Raw genomic sequence first — 21,383 nt, forward strand, 5'->3', positions numbered from 1 at the left:
TTTTTCTGCCATCTTCGAAAATCAACTCCCTCGAATTTGTCCAACTTTTGAATGTTGGTCATTATTTCCTTAACATTTGCCATCTTTGTAATTAAACTTTTGGATTGTTGGGGAATTTGTGTATGATCAAGGGTCACAAAAATAGCAAACAATTGAACCGGAAAACTTCGAGCGCGTGAACGGGATCACTTTCCCAAAAGTATAATTCCGACCCTATACTACAACCGGGTTTACACGGAAATTTACTAAGGAGATACAACGAATAACAATTGTAATTACAAGTAGGATAATTACAATACAATGTATAAAAGCTTGTGAATTTATGATGATGAAAAATAAGAATTGCAAAGGTTTTTTTTTTTTTTTTTTCCAAGAAAAATATATTCTGATATTTTTCTCAAGTATATCTTCAACATATGTCCAAGAACATATATATATATTAAAGCAATATCTCCAACAGCCACAAGAGAAAACTACCGAAAAATCAAACAAAACTGACGAAACTGTCAGTTTCATTTTCCTCCCTGTCTCGCGCCCGATCGGGCGGTGGTGGCCCGATCGGGCGGTGGAGAAGAACAAAATTCTTAACAGCCTCGCGCCCGGTCGGGCGAGCACCACCCTGACCGGGCGGCTGACCGGGCGGTGAAAGGAGCAGTGAACAGAGGCAGCGGTTCTTCTCCTCTAATACAGAGGTTTTCTATTATGGTGTTTGAGTTCTCCTTCATTAATCTTTAACCAAGATTAATTGTTTGCTTTAATATTCTTAATTAATTAAATTACAACACCATTGCCTAAGTAATTTAATTATTAACTTGAAATTTATCTACAATTCTCAAAATAATTCAACAAAGTTGTGGTAAAATAATAATATAGTAATAAGGAATTAGGGGTTGAGTCAGGTGCAATTGTGAACTTATGGTAGATATTTGGTAAGTGATAGATGAGTAGTTGGGTAGTAGGCGGATATGACTTGAATCCAACACCCACCCTGCTACAGTGCTACCCATGATGTATACTCGGAATACTCTGTTCGACCTTTGTACGGTTGTACCTATATCCGCCAAAGCAGTACCACCATCCATACTCGGCTACTCGCCCTTTTAATACCCACCCGCCATCCCTAGACCCTAAATTTCCAATGGCATAGATACAACAAGCCCGTATAATTTGGGCCAAAATCAAACAAATCCATAGTGTAATTTGGGAAAACGTCGTTTCGTTCAATTTACATTACTCTCTCAGTCTTTTTCAAGGGTTTAAGCTTTGTTCATTTCTAGGGTTTATCACTCTCTCTCTCAAACTTCGATCAAATTCTCTATATTTCTTCCCTAATCTTCTACAATTTTTTCTGTAAATCATCTTCGAAGCTCCGAATAATGTGGGCTCTTCGTCGAGCTTCTGCAAATTCTATCAGGTATTTTCTTTCTCTTTCTATCTGTATTAACGTCTGTTTTTTCGATTTGTTAGTTGTTGATTGCATTTGTTCACAGAACATTGTATGATTGATGAATGTAATTCTCATTATAAAATAATGATTTTTGTTTTGAGTTAAATCAAATTATGTGTAATTTTGTTTTGAATTTTTTACTGATTTATTGTGGTTTGGAATTGGGATTAAAGATTTTTGTTTTGTTTAATATTTGTAATTTCTCACCTTTTTCCGTCTAAAGATGGTGATTATATATTGAGATGAGAGAATATGAGTATTAATTATTTGTGGTTTTATTTTTGGGAAATTTATGATATGAAATGACCCTGTTGTTATGAGGAAGAAAGGATTGCTTGAATTTGGGGAGTTATACAAAAGAAACAAAGTTCTGTTGTATTTTTTTTTTAAATACATCCTCCTCATTTCCCTATCTTGGTATTGGGATGCATTATAGCATTCTTAAGGATTTGGGGATGGGTGGATAAACTGAATGTCAATATTAAGAATTGTAAGACGATATCTTTTACGTGTTGGGTTTTTTTTTTACAAGTAGAATTGGTTACTAGATTAAGCGCGAACTGTTGTAATGGTTTTAAGCTATATAGCTAGAAATGTAGAAATTTTAAGGAGTGGCAGGTGTGCATTTGGACTTGATTGAGTTGATTCCTTCAAATAGTGGCTGTTTCAACACCTTTTGACTTTCATCTATTAATCTATTATATGTAGTCGACTCCTTATATTATCTATATGAAATGTGCCTTGGCTTTCACTGTTTTAATGATTGGTGAATTTTGCTGATTTCATTGTGATTTCAGGGCTCAAGGATTAAATGTAGCAGCATTTCGAGCTTGTGCTGGACTTGGAAAGTTCAGTGGCCATACAGAAGACAAGTCAGAGAACTGTGAGCATCGTGGTTTGATGCGTGATAGGTGGATAACATCTAATGCATGCCAGTGTACTGTACTTTTTCCAAATAAGTTTTCAGCTGGTTGCCGAAGTCTTTCCTCAGAAGCTGGTGCTAAGAGTGGTGGAGAGGAAGAGGATGACTTGGAAGAGGGATTTTCTGAGCTTGAAACACCTGATCCCTCTGAGTCTACTGGGGGAGGTGTTGAAGATAGTGACAGTTCATCTGATTCTGATTCTGATTCTGAGTCTGAGTCTGACTTATCTAGTGTCGATGAGAATACGGAAGAGACCCTGGAAGCTGAGCTGTTGAAAGATGCTGGGGAGATATCTGCAACTAAGAAGTTGGGCCATTCGCCTCTGTTGAAACTACTTTTTGAAGAGTCTGGTCCATCTCTTTCGAAAGCTCTTGATAATTATGCTACTGAGGGAAAGGATTTAAATCGCGCTGAAGTTTATCATGCTCTTTTGAATCTAAGACGGCGTAAGATGTTTTCAAAGGCCTTGCAGGTGCTCATGCTTGCATCTTCTAATGTGTTTTGCTAATTATTTGCGGCATCTGCATGTGCATGTGCATGTGCATTTACTCCTTTGTTTGTTTGACTTGTTCTTCATTTCCAATTCAAGTGCTTGGGCTATGTTCTCATCACCTAAAAAAAATATTTAAGTTTCAATAAGCTCTAATAAGTTCCAATTAACTTTAATTAATTTGGATAAGAACCAATAAGGGCTGTTTAGTTCAAATTACAACTAAGTTGCAATGTTCAGAGAAATTTTTAGAAGTGTGAAAAGGTCAGATAAATCAAATTTGATTAAAGAGAAAGCACTCATAGCTTCATAATATCCAGCTCAAAATGCCCCAATTTTTGTTCTGGTATCAAGGCATTAGTCATCTCCTAAAAATGGGATGGGCGAGAACTTTAGAAGTGGCTTCTTAGAATCTTGTATTCAACTTAAAGATGAGTAAGGTCATATGATTTATATGGTCACATCCATGGGTGTAGAAAATTTGTCAAGAATGGAGTTTGTCTTGTGGTCAAAAAGTTATTGGATTGTATTTTTTAACACACTGTTCTTAGTAGGATATGGTTTACTGTAAAGTGTAAACCACATAGAAACTCCATTTGCTCTTCTAATATTTATCAATTTTATGAATGATTTACATATTTGCGCTGTTGTTTGTTGCAATGTGCTTATGATGGTATCATATTATTCTGAGATCATCTTCTTGTCGTGTTTCATTTGTTGTGTTTCTTAATGGTGCATCTTCATAGCAGCAGCATGTTTTAAAAGAATATCCAATCGCCTCTATGTTAAATTGTAGCTACGTAGTGGCTGATTATTTTGTGCCTTTTGTTTTTAGCAATAAATGTTTAGATGGGTGGCCTCTTCATCTAGATGCTGATGCACTTTTTCAATCCTTGCAAATTAATAATCTTGTGATGGATTTTTTCCCTACCTCATCTGTCCAAATCTGAAGCAATTTTTCATCAGTTATGATTATCAGTATAATTCTTTTATGTTAATGCTATTAAATGTTGTCATATTTACTTTTAGAGTTTTAGCTTACATCCATGGCAAAGTTGTTGAACTTTTAAATTATGCATAGGAACGAGATTTCTATCTTCTCAAGTCTGCCTTTGTTCTAGGATGGAATTGATTTTTTTTTGGTTGAGAACAGTCCAAGGCAGCAGATTGCACTCTTTGCTGTGGGGTCTATTTTTCTTTTTTCTTTTTACACTTCTTTTTCAAAAGGTAGAGCATTTTTGGTTATTTTTTGTGATTACATTATACGTTACATTTTCTGCAGTCTGCTGTATGGAAAATGAGTTGCTGTATTGGAAGCAAAATGCATTTGTCAGATTTTTACAACTTTACTTTATATGCTTTGTTTGCTTACTGGACTGAATTTTGTGTAGTCTACTGTAGGTTTGTTAAGGAAACAGTTTAACTTGGGAGGGAAGTGGATCGTGTATTAGAAGCAACTTTAGGGCCTTTTTGTTTTGTTTTAGTTGTTCAAAATATGAATATCTATTTGGTGATATTTTAATTTGGCTTTTAGCCATAATTAATGTTTCCTTTATGCACGGATCCTTATGACGATTATGTTAGTCGACCCCAAAATCATTTTGGGACTAAGGCTTTGTTGTTGTTGTAGTCCATAATTTAGGAGTCTATGACTCTGTGTACAAGGAAGTCTTGTATCATTATATGCTTATGTCTTTTCCACATAATTCTGGATTTATGGACTTATATGTGTATGATAATGTTGATATTGGACTCATATTAATGCTGTACTTACTCTTTTAAACATAATGTCAGCTGTCGGAGTGGCTAGATAAAAGAGAGGATTTTGAGCTCAGTGAGCGGGATTATGCATCTAGAGTGGATCTGATTGCCAAGGTGCGTGGTTTGCACAAGGCGGAGACTTTTATCGACACTATCCCTAAATCCCACAGGCAAGAAGTGGTCTATAGAACTTTGCTTGCCAACTGTGTGTCTATCACCAATGTGGCTAAATCTGAAGAGATATTTAATAAAATGAAGGACCTTGGCTTTCCAATTTCGCCCTTTACTTGCAACCAGTTGCTTGTTCTTTACAAGAGAACTGATAAGAGAAAAATTGCAGATGTACTTTTAATGATGGAGAAAGATGATATTAAGCCCACTCTTTTTACTTACCAACTCTTGATAGACACAAAAGGGCTATCAAATGACATTATTGGTATGGAACAAATTGTTGAGACAATGCGAGCTGAAGGCATCAAACCCAACTTCCGTGTCCAAGCCACTCTTGCTCGTCATTATGCCTTTGGTGGACTCAAAGAAAAGGCGGAAGCAATTCTGCAGGAGATGGAAGGGGATGACTTAAACTCTAATCGCGGAGTCTGCCCCCTTTTGCTCTCAATTTATGCAAATCTAGGCAAGGCTGATGATGTTGAAAGAGTGTGGAAAGTTTGCGAGCCAAAGCCCCGAGATGGAGATTACCTGGCTGCTATTGAAGCTTTTGGGAAGCTGAAGAACGTCGAACAAGCAGAAGCTGTGTACCATAAGATGGCGAAATCAATCAATAAGCTTTCTACTCGGCATTATTCTTGCATGCTGAAAGTATATGCAGAAAACAAGATGCTGTGCAAGGGAAAGCAGCTACTAAAGCAGATGGGAGACAGTGGCTGCCCAATTGGGCCAGTTGCTTGGGATGCTCTTGTGAAGCTCTACGTGGAAGCTGGGGAAGTGGAGAAAGCAGACTCTATATTGCTGAAAGCAACCTCACAGAATCAGCAGAAGAGGCCGATGTTTAGTTCTTATATTTCCATCTTAGACCAGTATGCTAAAAGGGGTGATATCCATAATGCTGAGAAAATGTTCCTTCGGATGAAGCAGGCTGGCTATGTTTCCCGTGCGAGGCCATTCAGTGCACTTCTCCAAGCGTACATAAATGCCAAGGTTCCAGCATATGGGTTTAGAGAGAGGATGAAGGCAGATAATATATTCCCAAATAAAGGACTTGCTGGACAGTTAGCTCAGGTTGATGCATTTAAAAAAAATGCCGTGTCTGATTTGCTCGATTGAAGATTCTGCTGAATGATCCATTGCATTCTTGCAGTAGAAACTGCATATCTGCTTTTATTGAATGCCTAAAGTTGGTAACTATTCCATCTCTGGTATCTAAAATACAGCTTCGAATTGTAAGTTCTGTTGTTAATGTTAGAATATTCTGCGTAGGCTTTAGACCACTGTAGAAGTACGCTTTTGCTAGTTCAAATACAAATCTTGATGTCATTTTTCTCTCTTTTCCTTTTTTTTGGAATACAAGAACATCACCTTGGACACTTCCAATGTGAATATATTACTTATGATTCATATGACAGCAAGGTACTAGTGATTGAATCATCTATTTGTTATGTGGTTCACTCTGTCTGGTAATAAATTCGTCCGTTAGGCGGCCTTGTGCTCTTTTTATCCAGTTCCATCCTTTGAACTAATAATATATATAAATTCTACTTGAAATATAATCAGTTGTTCCCTGGATGAATTATTGTTTCAGACTTGCAACTGAATGAACTATGTACTCTGTTACTAGGTTATTATTGTGGACAATTTCTCTAAGCCTATGTCTTTTTTATCACTATGAATTGCAGTGAACAGATTTCATCGGACACTGTTGCAAATGGTACCTTCGTATAGAGCTGATTGAGCTACACTAATTGAATCCGTGTTCCGTGTGGTTTGTTCTTTTGCTGCTGAGATTGGTGTGCGTGGTGATCAAAATTGGGCTGATTCTCGTTGGTGCTATACTTGATCCTTAGGCCAAATGAGCCTAATTTCAATTTAGACTAGAGAACGGGCTTGTTTGCCCAATCTTAACTAAGGGTTAATATCTTTGTTTTGTGGGTCAAATTTAAGCTAGAAGTACAATTTGTTCTTGTGTGGTAGTGTTTTCGTAGTGGCTAATTGGCTATTAACGGTTTGAGATAATATTGGTAAAAGTTTCTTGAAATTAGCTCATGGCGCTCTTTATTTTATAATACTGCCTCTTTAATTTTAAACATTTGATATATGGTTCAAATAGGTCAAAATCGTCTTAAAAGGTATGTAATGTAATGTCACCTCTATTAGTAATTTAGTATATTTCCATCAAATGTTATTAGTTTGACTTTAATACTATACACACACCAACTTTGATCATACGGTATATTTTATTGATAAGAGATGGTACACTATATATAATAAATGTTGGATAAGCATTTGAGTTGAGAAAAGAAGGTGTTATCAATGCATATTTTCAATATTAGACCTTATCCTTTGGAGTTGAATTGATGAACATAAAAATAACTAAGCTTAACTAAATTGAATTGAATTAAACAGAAAATAAATTTAAAAGAACAAGTCTTAGAATTGAACCAAACTGGAAATAAGTTCGGAAGAATAAGAGTCTGTTCACATTTACTTAATTTCAGTTCAGTTCAGTTCCAATCAGTCCAGTTCAGTTCAGCTCTTAATTTCCCTCTCTCATTAAATATTCATTTCAGCCCCAATCAGTTTAGTTCAGCTCCAATCAGTTCAGTTCAGCTCAATAAATGTGAACATGCTCTAAGTCTTATAATTGTACTATATTAAAATAAGTCCAAAATTGCCGTGGACTCTTAATCCATTAAAATACAACCAATATAAATAAATAAATAAAGATTGTGAGATCATTTGGCAGAAATGAACCATATGCTTATATTGTGGCTAAATTCATTTTTTTTTTTTTTTTTTTTTTGGGTTTAACGGCTACGTATTGATGAAGTCATGAACAATATTGCTGTATGAAATTTGTTATAATTTATAAGTAAAACTTATAAAAAAAAAGTTATCAATAACTATATACTAAAAGACACACCAGCAATGACACGTGTCATCCCCTGGTGTGTCTTTAGTTATTTCTCTTTTTTTAAAAAAAAATAATTGATTAAGGAAATCAAATTATTTAAAAAAATAACATTATTTTATATACATATTCCATATTAATAAGTAGAAATTATAATATTTACAATAAAAAGATTTCACAAATCTTTCTAAAATATAAACCAAAAATCATACTCGCAGTAATTTGTGACCTACTTTATAGCAAGAAAATATATAGCTTTGATTTTTTGCCTACTTTTGTTTTAGTTGTGTATTAGAAGCTACAATTAAAAAATCGACATATCACATACTTTTATTATTTCTCGACTAATTTATAATAAAATACTATATATAACTGTAGATCACCATGCATTGCACGGGAGCTAACCTAGTAATTGTACTATATTGAAAATAAGTTCAAAATTGCCGTGGACTCTTAATCCATTAAAATACAACCAATATAAATAAATAAATAAAGATTGTGAGATCATTTGGCAGAAATGAACCATATGCTTATATTGAGGCTACATTCATTTTTTTTTTTTTTCGGTTTAACGGCTACGTACTGATGAAGTCATGAACAATATTGCTGTATGAAATTTGTTATAATTTATAAGTGAAACTTATAAAAAAAAGGTTAATATCATGATATTTTACATATAGATAGTACAAATCTAACAAGATTTCACTTGCTATTATGTTTCTTTTATATAAAGTATAATACAAGTATAAATTACACTAAAATCTATTTAATTTAATTTAATTACATAAATAGTAAATGATGAGTTTATTCGTAGAACAGAAGTATGTATTTTAGGTCAGTAAGAAAATGGTACTACGAGTAATATTCTAAAGAATAACTCTTACGGAGTATATAATGAAAAATTTAATGGTTACTTGTAGATAGCGGTTACTGGCTAGATGGTCGAGACTCGATAGTATATATGGATTCCTACTTAGCTTTGTGCCCAAAGACAAAATCAATTTATCAAAGAAATAGAAGGGATAAATCTACCATGAGAGATAGAGAAGAGTCACTTGGTTGTGTATGTATACTCTATAATCTTCATCTTTCCTTAAATTTTATCCAGTTTATCTTTAGATAAATGTCTGAATTTAAGAAGGTTTGAATGACCCCATATTATTGGGTTGGTACAAAATCCTACATATCATGGCCACATTCATCATGAATTTAGTCACTTTATGTGACAAAATTAAATTCAATCCTTCTTATATATTCCAACTACATATAAACAAAAAGTCTCAACCATCTTTATTACATTTTGGATTACCCTTACTAATTTTGAATTAACATGATACTTGTATGATGAATTATTGCACAGAGATAACTTTTGGATTTGATGTTCAAATTACGAACGAGTATAATGAAATGATAATCTGTATAAGTTTATGTTACTATGAAAAATAAAATAAAATTTAACAGATTTGTTGAAGAATTCTTTTGTTTAATCACAAATACTCCGTATAATGTTACCTTAATGACACATAAATGTTGTGATTTGTTAAACAACACCCTTTTTTTTTTTTTTTTTTTTTTTTTTTTTTGATGTAGTGCGACTTAATCATATCCATTGTGAAGCAAACAGAGTAGCGGATTGGCTAGCTAATTAAGGTGTCGTCTAGAATAACAAAATTGAGTTGATTCAATTTCCCTCTATTGAGTTAGGACGTATCTTGCATGAATGCATGATGATATTGTAGGTGTGCCTTTGCACGTTTTATTTTTGTTTAGCTTTTTATTTCTTTGGGCTTAGCCCGTCGTGAGTCATGAGCAGCAAAAAAAAAAAACCCTATTATTTTTGATGTGTATGTATATTGTCATGTAATAATGTAATTTAATTTGTAAACTACAAGTGATGTAACAATTTTATCATGCTAATTTGACGACCCAATATTATTGGTGTTAAAAAAAGATACAATTCGATTACATCGGCTTGACCTAATCTTATTCAAAGTTGATCTATATGAGCGCAATAATTTAGCATGATTCAAATCCGAATTAGTATCGACCCGACTGAACCAAAATAAGAAAGGAAAACACTTGTTGTGTCAAATGCTTTTAAATGATACTCCATTGTTAGTTATATCGATATTGACGATATTGCTACTTACTAGTATCGAATATTAACTCATGCACACACTTTTGTTAATGTACTATGTTTCTAATTTTCCTATAATGGTATTATTAGGCTCAAAATTTAGAAAAGACATTATCAACAACTCCAGTACCTTGTATACCTAAACTCAAACTTAGAATTTTCACTAATACGAGTAAATTCATACTTGATCTAGCATACGCTGCATAGGCCAACTTTGTGTTCATACGTAGCCGTCGATGACGGCAAGTCGGTCAAAACTGTCCAATTTAAAGCAAGAAGTCAAAACCAAAGAAAGTGGAATATTGACAGATCCCATTAGTTTACAAACCTGTCTAATTCATGTAAAAGTCTCAATTTATCTCCTTAATATCGATAATAAATGATATTTTCTTAAAAAGAAAAAATTAAATAAAGGGCATAATGCAACATGTAGTGATATCTATAATTTTGGAATTTGGGTGGCAGTAAAATAAAATAAAAATTTAAACGGGTAGGCATAAGGTGCTTTTGCCGGTAGCAAATGTGAAATTTTTCAATTGTTTATCGAGAAGATAAACTTGTATTTTCTCTATAATCCAAATAAACTTTAATTCTTACGCCAATTGGTCAAAGTTAAGCAAATTTTTTTTATATAACATGCATATACAATCCGTGTTTTTCACTCCATCTATATAATTATTGATAAAAATAAGAAAAGGATCTTTTATATGATTTGACGTGATTATGAATGTTCGACGATACATGGTGACATGGAGGCATGGAGCCATGGAGGCAAATGAATTAGATATCATTGGTGGTCTAGATGCACCTCAAGAGTCAAGAATCATACCCTTAACTTTTAGAATCTATAAATGGTTAAATACCCACAAGATTCAAATTGAACAAAAACTAAGGAATCAAACCAAATCAATTTTGCCCAACAAATTTTCTCTCTCTTAATAATTTTTTTTATTCCCTAAAATGACAACATTCAAAACAATAAAAAAACATCATAAACATTTCAATAATCCTTTTCCTTCAACCCCAAAATCTCTCCCTCTCATTCAAGGTACCCTTTCTTTCAATCCTCTTTCACTTCCTTCCCACCATTTTTACTCCATTGGAACCCATTTCCAAGCTTTTTGGACCTCCAAAAATGGCGGGAATCTCTCAATTTCTCATCTTTCTAAATCTGAAACATCAATTTGGTCTACAATTCCTGGAAAATCCTTTGTTTCTGCTGCAATGGCTGAAACAGAGGTTGAAGAAAGCAGGGGATCATTCGCGATAAGCGACAGAAAAATCAATTTAGTTTGTAAACACCAGTATATTGAAGAGATTAAAGAGATCAATTTTGATTTAGATGGGAATTTAGAGGTTAATGATCAAGATTATTCATCTGGGTTTATTGGATTTGATCTTAAACAAGATTTAAAAGGGGCTAAATCCCCTGTTTTACTAATAACAGGGAGGGTTTATAACAAGAACAAGAAAATTAAAATTGGAAAAATTTCTTGTTATGCTAAATATTGGGTTATTTTTTATCAGAAAAATGACCATCAAATTGGGTTCCAAGTGAAGGTTGATAAGCCAAACTATGAGCTAAATCATGTAAGATCAAAGGGTGTTAATAAGAAATCGGGTCGAATTCGGAGGCGAAAATTTGGGTTAGGTTGGTTACCATTAAGGGCAGCAGTGATATCAGTTGAAGATGATGAAATTGAGAAGAAGTGGTTAGCAAAATCAATTGAGTTTAACAGGATTTGTATGACATATTCAAGTGAAGAAAATGAGAGATTTTTTGGGTTTGGAGAACAATTTTCGCATATGGATTTTAAAGGCAAAAGGGTTCCTATTTTTGTTCAAGAACAAGGGATTGGAAGAGGAGATCAACCCATTTCTCTAGCAATCAATTTGATTAGTTATAGGTAAATAATTACACTTTCTTTTCAGTCTTTTATTAACTGCCGTAATTTATACTCCACTCGTCTCTAAATGTTTGCTTCGTATCTTTGAAACTTTTATCTTTTTAGGTGTCGTGTTGGTGACCTTGGTAGGTAATTTTGTCGCTATATGGCTAGAAAATAAAGTAGAGAGCGATTGCGCAACCATGTTAATTAGAGTAAAATTTCAAAATGAGGCAAATATAAAAGGATGAGGTATTTTTTAGGACATTTCAAAACTTTTGAGGCATTTAGATTCAAAATACAAGTCATTCTACAGGTTATACAACAATGTGCATGACATAGCAAAGATCATAATAACTTTGTTAGTTAAACTAAATTCAACCAAAGAATAACATTTGATTTTTTGTGGTAAAACTATATCAACAAATCAACAATTGGCTCCTCTATTTTCCTAAAAATGCAATTATGCAAGAAAACACCATAGTTCATATAGTTCTACAGTATAATCTACAAGTAATAAAAGTTTCTACGTTATTATTTAAACGTTATCATTCAGTATGCTATGTATGATCTTAGTCAATCTAACATATTATGGGATAATGGTTTCACACTTGGACCCTGAACCCCTGATATTTTCAGAGTTTCATCTTATAATTATTGCAAAACTTTATTTGTATTTTGAGTGATTGTGACTGTGATTGCTAACATTTTGTTAATATCTTCCATTTTCATCTCACCTTATCTTAAACAAGGAAAACACGCTCCACCTAAGAACATCTACTCTCATTATTGAGTAGACAACACTTGTAAATCATATCTAATCTAAGCTACCCCATCCAAATTTCTTTTGTCTAGTCACAATCACTTTGATCTCTAAAAGTGATGAATGACCGATTTTTTTTTAATCTATGTCATTTGAACTCTTTGTTTCACTCAAGTACCCATGCCTGAACCTCGACACTTAAAATTTGTTTAAACTTTAGACTAGTAATTAATATTTGATCTCTTCTATCAGGGCAGCTGGTGATTGGAGTACAACCTATGCACCCTCTCCTTTCTATATGACATCAAAGATGAGGTCTCTTTACTTAGAAGGATACGATTACACCATTTTCGACTTAACTATGCAAGATAGAGTTCAGATACAGGTAAAGCATGCTAAATGATTTACTAGGTACAATCTTTACAAAATATGAACCAATCGAAATGATTAGCATTTCATGATTTAGTCGGAGGAAAAGTACACAAAAGTTAGGATAGTCATACCCTGCTGACTTGTTTACACTGGCTGTATAGGTACATGGAAACTCGGTTGCAGGAGCAATATTGCACGGAAAATCACCTACTGAGATCATTGAAACTTTCACAGAATCTATAGGAAGGCCTCCTGAACTTCCTCATTGGATTATATCAGGGGCTGTTGTTGGAATGCAGGGAGGCACCGAGACTGTCTGCAATACTTGGGACATTCTTAAGACTTATGATGTTCCCATTTCTTCATTCTGGCTGCAGGTAATTTCAAATGCATATATAAAGAAAAACAAAAAAAACAAAGTTGATCAAGTATAAGCCAGATTTTTATTCAACTCATTCCGGATACACTTCATTTTTTTGTCCTTGCTTGCTTGGCCTGGCCTGTGTTTTGGCAGATACCTCGGCTTGACCCATGATCAGCCCTACAAAAATATATGTTGTGCCATTAGTAAAGGATGACACAAACTTTGTTTGAAGTCTTAGAAACTTGTGCCATTAACCCATTACTAGTGGATTATTGATCAACATTGCAAATGTTGCTTTGTACCTTAATGCACATTAATAATGACAAGAAATGAAATTCTGCAACTACAGGACTGGGTTGGACAAAGAGAAACACTAGTAGGATCACAACTATGGTGGAATTGGGAAGTAGACACAACGCGGTATAAAGGATGGCAGCAACTTGTTAAAGATCTAAATAATCAGCACATCAAAGTCATGAGTTACTGCAATCCTTGTCTAGCACCGGTAAGTAATATCTCATTGTGCTGTTTTCTGGAACACAAGCTCTCAGTTGATGTTTTGCATTGAGCTCATTGTTTTGCGCCGTATCCTGGACCTGGCCACCCCATGATTAGCTCTAGTTCTTTCACCTTAATTCACTATGGTTAGTGACTGGTTAAATGATGTGCTTGGCAGAGTGATGAGAAGCCAAACAGGAGAAGAAACATGTTTGAAGAAGCAAAGAAGTTGGACATACTAGTGAAAGACAAGGATGGAGAGCCATACATGGTTCCTAACACGGCCTTTGATGTGGGGATGCTGGATTTAACACACCCAGAAACCGCACCATGGTTCAAAAACATCCTACAAGAAATGGTAGATGACGGAGTCAGGGGTTGGATGGCTGATTTTGGTGAAGGCCTCCCAGTTGATGCAACCCTTTATTCAGGTACTTTACCATACTTCGAGTAATAAAGAGAAGGATGGACATATATAACTCTTCTGCATCATCTGAAGTCTAAAATTACTGCTTTAAATAAAACAGACTAACCTCGGATAAATCTGAATGCATTCATTGCTCAGATGAAGATCCTATAGCTGCTCACAACAGATACCCAGAGTTATGGGCTCAGATAAACAGGGAGTTTGTCGACGAGTGGAAATCAAGTTGTTCAGGCAAGGAAAAGGAAGATCCTGAAGAGGCATTGGTGTTCTTCATGAGGGCCGGTTTCAGGGATAGTCCGAAATGGGCAATGCTGTTCTGGGAGGGAGATCAAATGGTCAGTTGGCAAGCAAATGATGGGATTAAAAGTGCTGTTGTCGGTCTACTTAGCAGCGGAATTTCTGGTTATGCTCTTAATCACAGTGATATTGGAGGGTATTGTGCAGTAAACTTACCTCTAATCAAGTTATCATAGAAGTGAGGAACTGCTGTTCAGATGGATGGAGTTTAGTGCTTTCACCACAGTGTTCCGGACACATGAAGTACGTTTGTTCTTACAATCTTAACCTTTTCTTGAAACTAATATGGCAGAAAGTATCAGTATTAATCACTGTCAAATGAACATATTATATGCTATTTTCGACTGACATAATTTTCAGCAAACTTACCATATATCCTGTTACATTCGTCTCATACAGGGAAACAAACCATCCTGCAACTCTCAATTCTACTCCAATCACAAAACATTATCACATTTCGCCCGCCTTGCAAAGGTGTACAAGGCCTGGAAGTTCTACAGAATCCAACTTGTTAAGGTAACTACCTATATTAGCCAAAGACCAACTATTTTTAACCACCTACATATCATGTCATTCTCTGAACTGTAATGTGTTATAACAGGAAGCTTCAGAGAAGGGACTCCCGGTGTGCCGGCACTTATTTCTTCACTACCCTGAAGACGAATACGTGCAGACACTAACATACCAGCAGTTCCTAGTTGGATCAGAGATTCTGGTGGCACCTGTACTAGACAAAGGCAAAAGAGAAGCAAAGGTTTATTTTCCCTTAGAAAATGAAGAAAGTTGTTCTTGGATTCATATTTGGACAGGAAAAGTGTACAACTGCTTAGGTACTGAAGCTAAGATAGATGCTCCTTTAGGTTATCCAGCAGTATTTGTCAAGTCTGGATCTTTTATTGCTCAAACTTTCCTTCAAAATTTGAGGGATTTAGATATTCTATGATACTAGTCTTATATGTAAATTTTTTTATCAACTGTAACAAGTGTATAAAAAAATTATGGAGCAACAAATAGAAATCAGCATATTCAAGTATACAACTACTTGACCAATGTTTATTGTGAACCCATGTCCGACACAAGTACATGTCTAAGCATATGATGACCGAGCTATTCTTTTTGAAAAAAAATTATAATAATTTTAAAACCCATATCTGAGTGTCGAGGGTTCAACTAGGGTAATTGAGGCGAAATGAATATTCTATGTAATAGAGACTGTGAAGGAGCAAACATATACGGGCTCACACGGGCACACACAATGACACAAACACTAAATAGAATTTAAGGTTTTTGACATTTTTGAGCTACAAAGTCTACCATATAAATATGATCATTCAATACAAGTAAAATGAAAAAGTTGATGACAAAAAAACTATAATATGGAGCAATAAAACAAGTAAATATATAAATAAATGAAGTAAAAGACTTATAAATTGATATTGAATTTAGCAGATTGATTACCTGATTAAAAGAGGAAGAAGAGATTAGGGTGATGATTAGCTTAGTTCAGAAATTCTGAAACAAGGATAGTGCAGTTTTAACAAAGGGTGTTTGTTTAACAATGTTTGTTTTGTAGTTAGTAAGATTCTAATGCTTTTGGCATATTCGCATTTTTTTCCCTCGCATATTCTCCCTCTTGTGCTTTTATTTTTTTTTGCAATACATGTATTTACACAAATCAAAAAAAAAATCAGGTAAAGGGAAGAAATTGACCAAACCAGAAATTATAGAGGAAAAAAAAAAACAACCAAATTGGCTTAAATGTAGCTAGAGTAATTTTATTTTATTTTTTTACCAAATTGTAATTCTATAATAATAAAGATTTGAATCTTATATTTCTTCAAAAAAAAGAAGCAAAAAAAAAAAAAAAAAATGAAAAAAAAAGAATTGAATCTTATAATTGAGGGGTTATACTTGTGAATTCAAATTCAAATTCAAATTTTTTTTTTGTTTATACCCATTTATTCAAATTCAAATATTATATATATATATATATATATATATATATATATATATATATATATATATATATATATATATATATATATATATATATATATATATATATATATATATATATATATGAAAGAGTTGTACATTTACTATGCATGCTTGAAAGAGTTGTAGCTTGTAGTTGTCATAAAGATGTGCTGTACTCGCGAATTCAATTTCAAATTCAACAATTTCTTGTTTATACCGATCAAATTCAAATATTAAATCTTTAATCTCCAACCTATATCTATATGTCGATACATAATTATATACTAGAGTGGACCCGTGCAAAATGCACGGATATATAAAAAAAAGTATAATTAAAATATGGAAAGTTGATTTTGATGTTGTAATTTAGACTTGAGCTATAATGGTTGGTTTTGGACTGGCCGGTTTTGTTGAACCCTAATTAGCTCTGTTGTATTGAGTATTAATAATCGTATTAATAATGTGGTGACACCTGCTGTGCTATGCTGAAATATGATATTCTATGCTTTGCTTTTTGATGATTAAAGAAGTGGAAAATGTTTGGAGGCTAGTCCCTACAAAAATGCATATAATTAAAGGGTTGGGAATTTAAAGTATTATAGTGAATTGTTGATAAATGAATTGTATACTCGTGCTAATGCATGACATGTATTATACTATTGTACCAAAGTGAAATGTTAGTAGTAGTCCCTTGAAAAAAAACAAAAAAAAAAAAAAAAAAAAAAAAAAAAAAAAAAAAAAAAAAAAAAAAAACCAAAAGGAAAGGGGGTTGTTAAATATCGCCCTCAAATATCTAACTAACGCCCGCAAAATAAAATAAAATTACGTATTTATCCTTATAATAACGATTATAAAAATAATTAATTTTACCTCAATTTTACACTTTTATTGTACACAAAACTTTTTACTGTTCTCTCTAGTGGTCAACGGCCACCAACGGTCATCGAACAACCACTCCGGCCACCGTGAGTTTCAAAATCAAACAAATTATTTAAATTTTGCAAAATCAATTTCGTTAGATCTTATGGACAACGACGAAGTACAAGAAACACAACCTTGGACGCTCATAGAAGGTTCGTCGAACCGTATGAAATTGGTACGTCGGGATAATTTTTTTTAAAAAATTTGAAATCCAGGAAACGCCTAGTTTTTTAGAATGCCCTAGGTTGAAACGCCTAGTTTTTTCGAAACATCCTAGGCTATTCGAAAAAACTAGGCGTTTCAGCCTAGGGTATTATAAAAAACTAGGCGTTTCAACTTAGGGTATTATAAAAACTAGGCGTTTCACCTCAAACGCCCAAATTTTTCATGCAACCACACGATTGTTCACAGGAACAAGGCGTTGAGCCTAGGGCGTGCGAAAAATCAAGGCGTTTGCCGTGAATTCAGAAAAAAAATATTTTCTCCGTTGGCGACCGACTTCCCTCTGTCCTTACTTGTCATTATCGCGGCTGTGTAGATCGTGAAACCGGATGTAAGGAGTTGGTGGTTAAAAGAGGAGGAGGAGGTGGTGGTGGTGGGTAGTATGTAGAGAGGGTAAATTGAGGGGTAACTTTTTTGATTAAAAAAGGGTAAATTTGTAATTTTAGTTTATTTTGCGGGCGTTAGTTAGATATTCGAGGGCGACGTTTAGCTTTCCAAAAAGGGAATAGTGAATGAGTAGTTATTGTTTTTTTTTTCAAAAAAAAAATGATTAAAAAAAATAAAAATAAAGTAATGGAATGGAATGGGATGGGTAGTTATTTCTTTCTAAAAAAATCCTAAATGCATGAGAGTTGAGCATTTGGGTTTTGGAGCACTCTCATCAAAACGACTCTGTAATTATAATATAGATTATTTATGAAATTATATTTTATTCATAATATTTATTTGTATTTTTTTCGGATTTAATTTCAAAATTTTCAAATTATTTTTGGGGTTTGATGAACGATTTTATTACAAAGAACTTTTTATGAACCTTTCTTCAATAATTTATGTCCAACAAACAAACCAAACCCACTTTACTTTCTTAATTGGCCCATTAAATACCCATACATCTCCAAAATTTCCCCACACAAAAGGTTAGTCTTATTTTCTTTTTCTTTTGTTTTATTAATTTCTGTAATTATAATTATTGATTATGGGTTTTGATTTTGTTGTTTGAAATTAATTTAATTAGTATCAAATTGTATTTTGATGATTAAACTTTATAATTTCAGATTTTATAAATGTTATAATTTTTAGATTTTGTAAATTTAATAACCTAGGGTTTTTAATTATTGAAAATCATGATTTTAGGGTTTTTATGAACAATTGATTTAGGGCTTTTATAGTAATGATGTTTTGAAATTTTGGTGATTATAACTACTAATTAGTTTAACTTAATTCCAGATTATTTTGAACACGTAAATTCGTGTTTTAATGTTTAGATTTCGGTTCGTTAATATTAATCCCGTTTTAATCCCGATCAGGTTCTGAACTCATCCGATTTTGACAAAAAAGTAGTGTTTTTCATGTGGAAACGATGTTTTAAGAAAGCTTTTCGGGCAGTTTTTTTATTTTTAACGAAGTTTTTTTAAAGCTTAAAATTTTATCCTTGAGTTTGATTAATAAAATTAATTATGTTTAAAGTTAATTAAGCATATAAATATGTATTTTATTATTTTAATAAGTTTTTCATCATATTATATTGTTGGAAATTACTTGGGTTAGTAATATTAATTGTTGGTTGTTTTCTAGGAAGTGATTATTTCCTAGGAGAATTTTAAGTGACTAAAAGTGGCACAAAGGATTGTTTATACGAGGTACGTACATGTCTACTTCATTATAAGTAGTATCATGGTTAGGTAACAAAAAGGAAAGAACTTAGTTTCATGATTGGGGAACACTTGGATGGAAATTGTTTGGTTACACATTGATTTAATTCATGTGCTTATGTTTATGAGACATGTTTTGGTGAATTGATTATGTTTGTATGGAATTATGGATTCAAACATGTTGAATTATATTGGATTAATTGTTTGTATGGAATGTCAATACAAGCGTAATTTTATTGGTTTGGTTTATTAACCATGTTTGGATGATTAAAGGGTTGGAATTGAATGGTTTAAGTGGAATGAATTTATTAATTATTCCACAAGGTTATTATTTATTTATTTATTTATTACTCAATCATGACTTATAAGTATGTTGAGTAAAGGTGGATTAAGCCGAATGGCTAGGTGAGTTGACTATGTTCAACAATTTTGGATAATTTAGAAGTTTAATGGAATTAAAGGTCAATTTGTGATGTGATTACCATTGTCCTAAATAAATTAAAAGTGAATTGATGTATGATTGTTATGTATGGTCTTCTTGAATGAGTCGGCAATTAATTAAAATTGTAATCACGTAAACTGAAACATGTCTGGAAAGCGTGCATTTCTAGAGTATTGACAATTATGGGTTGGGGTACACGGTGGTAGCCCGTGGCTTTTCGAGGCTTGTTTGATCAACATGTCCTCTTCTCTTTTGGTATTTACATTTTATTTTATAATGAAAGTTAGATGGGATCCTAGACTAACTTTGTGAGAATGGAGTCGCGCCCATTCTTGCATCGCGCTAAACTTTTATTTCAAATGGTCATTTGGGACCAAAATGATTAGGTGGATTGGACAACCTCGTCTATTGCTTCCAAACTAAATTAATTAAACTAAATATAGAGTCAAGTGTTTGGAATTAATTAGTAAGTATGTTGAGTCAATTGAATTGTCTAAGTGTAGAGTCTTGATTAATGAATTCGTGCTGTATGTTTATTTGTTATAAGTAATTGAGCATGTTAGGTTTTGTACGTTGTAGCTTGTATGTACTCAGCTTTGCTGATTGCGTGCTTTTGTGTGTGTTTTCTTTTGGTCATGGCCTTCGCCTTTCAATGACCCTGTGATGATCCAATTATTACACTTGTATTATTGGGGAGCAGTATGCACAGGTTAGCTTGACGATGTGAAGTTCATGAATTTGACATACGCATTGTCAAGGGATTGGTGTGATTGAGAGTATTCGATTCTTGTGTTGAACTTATTTATGCTTTGAAATTTCATTTATGTTTTGGATTTTTAATATTGGTTTGGTTTTAAATAAGGGCCTTACACGGTTCCATTTTGTAAGCTTTGGGTTTATTCGTTTTCTAAACTGTGTTATTTTAAAGACTTATGTTTGGTTTTCCGCTGCAATACTTTGATAAAGCCTTAACGTTTTAACACGTGGCGGTAACATGTCAATAGTTATCCACTATTTTATTTAAAGTAAGTGGGTTGTAAAAGGGAGAATTATTGGGGTGTTACATAAATTCAGTACAGAATTTAAAGCCTTTTGACATTTTTGAGCTACAAAGTCTACAAGATTCAAAGTGAAGAAAAACTAAGAAATCAAACCAAATCAAATTGTCTAATAAATTCCTTCTCTAAATATTTTCAAATTCTTGACACAATTATCCAGGTAGATTCTCATGGCTTCACTAATATATGTAGCTCTGTCCTGAAATTTTTTTTTGAAATAATAACATATGACATCTCAACTTAACTAAATAATAACTCAACTAAATATGTTATGCAAAATTATTTACATCATCATTGAGAATAGTCTCAAATTCATGCAATCCGGAATCGCAGGTCTCCAAATCCTTCGGTAAATAGCAAAATACAAAACAAAATTACACACTGAATTCATTTAAAAAAAGAATTTGATGTGTAGCAGAAAAAGAAAAAAAAATCTTACAAATTTGAAATTGAATTCAGGATCATTCTTGAAATGTTCTTGTTTCAAAGCCTTCATAAAAATTCCCGTAGCCTTATCCCATATATTCATGTCAAAATCCTTGTCTCTCCTAGATCTTGCTGATTTCCTTGGTTTTGCCGATTTCCTTGGTTTTGCTGATTTACTGCCTGCTCTCTCAGACATTGTTTTCCACAGAATTCCTAAATCACAATACATGTATTG

At 33.3% G+C, this 21,383-nt stretch overlaps 1 protein-coding gene, 1 long non-coding RNA gene and 1 pseudogene across 4 annotated transcripts; 2 read left to right on the forward strand and 1 right to left on the reverse strand.

Moving 5' to 3' along the window:
• Positions 1 to 1,241: 1,241 nt before the first annotated feature.
• LOC145608042 (pentatricopeptide repeat-containing protein At1g80270, mitochondrial-like) lies at positions 1,242 to 6,845 on the forward strand. 2 transcript variants are annotated; one of them, XR_014105705.1, is made up of 4 exons: positions 1,242 to 1,414; positions 2,245 to 2,842; positions 4,655 to 5,979; positions 6,475 to 6,845. XR_014105705.1 is itself a non-coding variant. In XM_081663647.1 (3 exons), the coding sequence occupies exons 1-3, from the start codon at positions 1,377 to 1,379 to the stop codon at positions 5,903 to 5,905; spliced, it is 1,887 nt and encodes a 628-aa protein (XP_081519773.1). In that variant the 5' UTR covers positions 1,242 to 1,376; the 3' UTR covers positions 5,906 to 6,454. The 2 variants fall into 2 exon arrangements, 1 of the variants encoding a protein (XP_081519773.1); XM_081663647.1 differs by lacking the exon at positions 6,475 to 6,845 and having other exon boundaries at positions 4,655 to 6,454.
• Positions 6,846 to 10,625: 3,780 nt separating this feature from the next.
• Positions 10,626 to 15,425, forward strand: LOC145607932 (uncharacterized; annotated as a pseudogene). The gene is made up of 8 exons (XR_014105666.1): positions 10,626 to 11,750; positions 12,745 to 12,877; positions 13,026 to 13,241; positions 13,578 to 13,733; positions 13,905 to 14,157; positions 14,292 to 14,693; positions 14,850 to 14,966; positions 15,052 to 15,425. The product of XR_014105666.1 is annotated as an uncharacterized LOC145607932 (transcript).
• LOC145607934 (uncharacterized) lies at positions 10,966 to 14,957 on the reverse strand. The gene is made up of 5 exons (XR_014105667.1): positions 14,820 to 14,957; positions 14,607 to 14,730; positions 14,260 to 14,469; positions 12,996 to 13,405; positions 10,966 to 11,071 (listed from the first exon to the last, which is right to left on the reverse strand). It is a non-coding gene; the product is annotated as an uncharacterized LOC145607934 (long non-coding RNA).
• Positions 15,426 to 21,383: the final 5,958 nt, after the last annotated feature.

The sequence above is a fragment of the Chenopodium album genome, chromosome 23, assembly GCF_948465745.1.
Source record: "Chenopodium album chromosome 23, dcCheAlbu1.1, whole genome shotgun sequence".
NCBI classification, from domain to species: Eukaryota; Viridiplantae; Streptophyta; class Magnoliopsida; order Caryophyllales; family Amaranthaceae; genus Chenopodium; species Chenopodium album.

Excerpts from the sequence above, each read along its gene's own strand:
- LOC145608042 (XM_081663647.1), top strand. The coding sequence starts at position 1,377 with ATGTGGGCTCTTCGTCGAGCTTCTGCAAATTCTATCAG. Across the intron at positions 1,415-2,244 it reads GCTTCTGCAAATTCTATCAG|GGCTCAAGGATTAAATGTAG; the intron begins GTATTTTCTTTC and ends TTGTGATTTCAG. Across the intron at positions 2,843-4,654 it reads TGTTTTCAAAGGCCTTGCAG|CTGTCGGAGTGGCTAGATAA; the intron begins GTGCTCATGCTT and ends ACATAATGTCAG.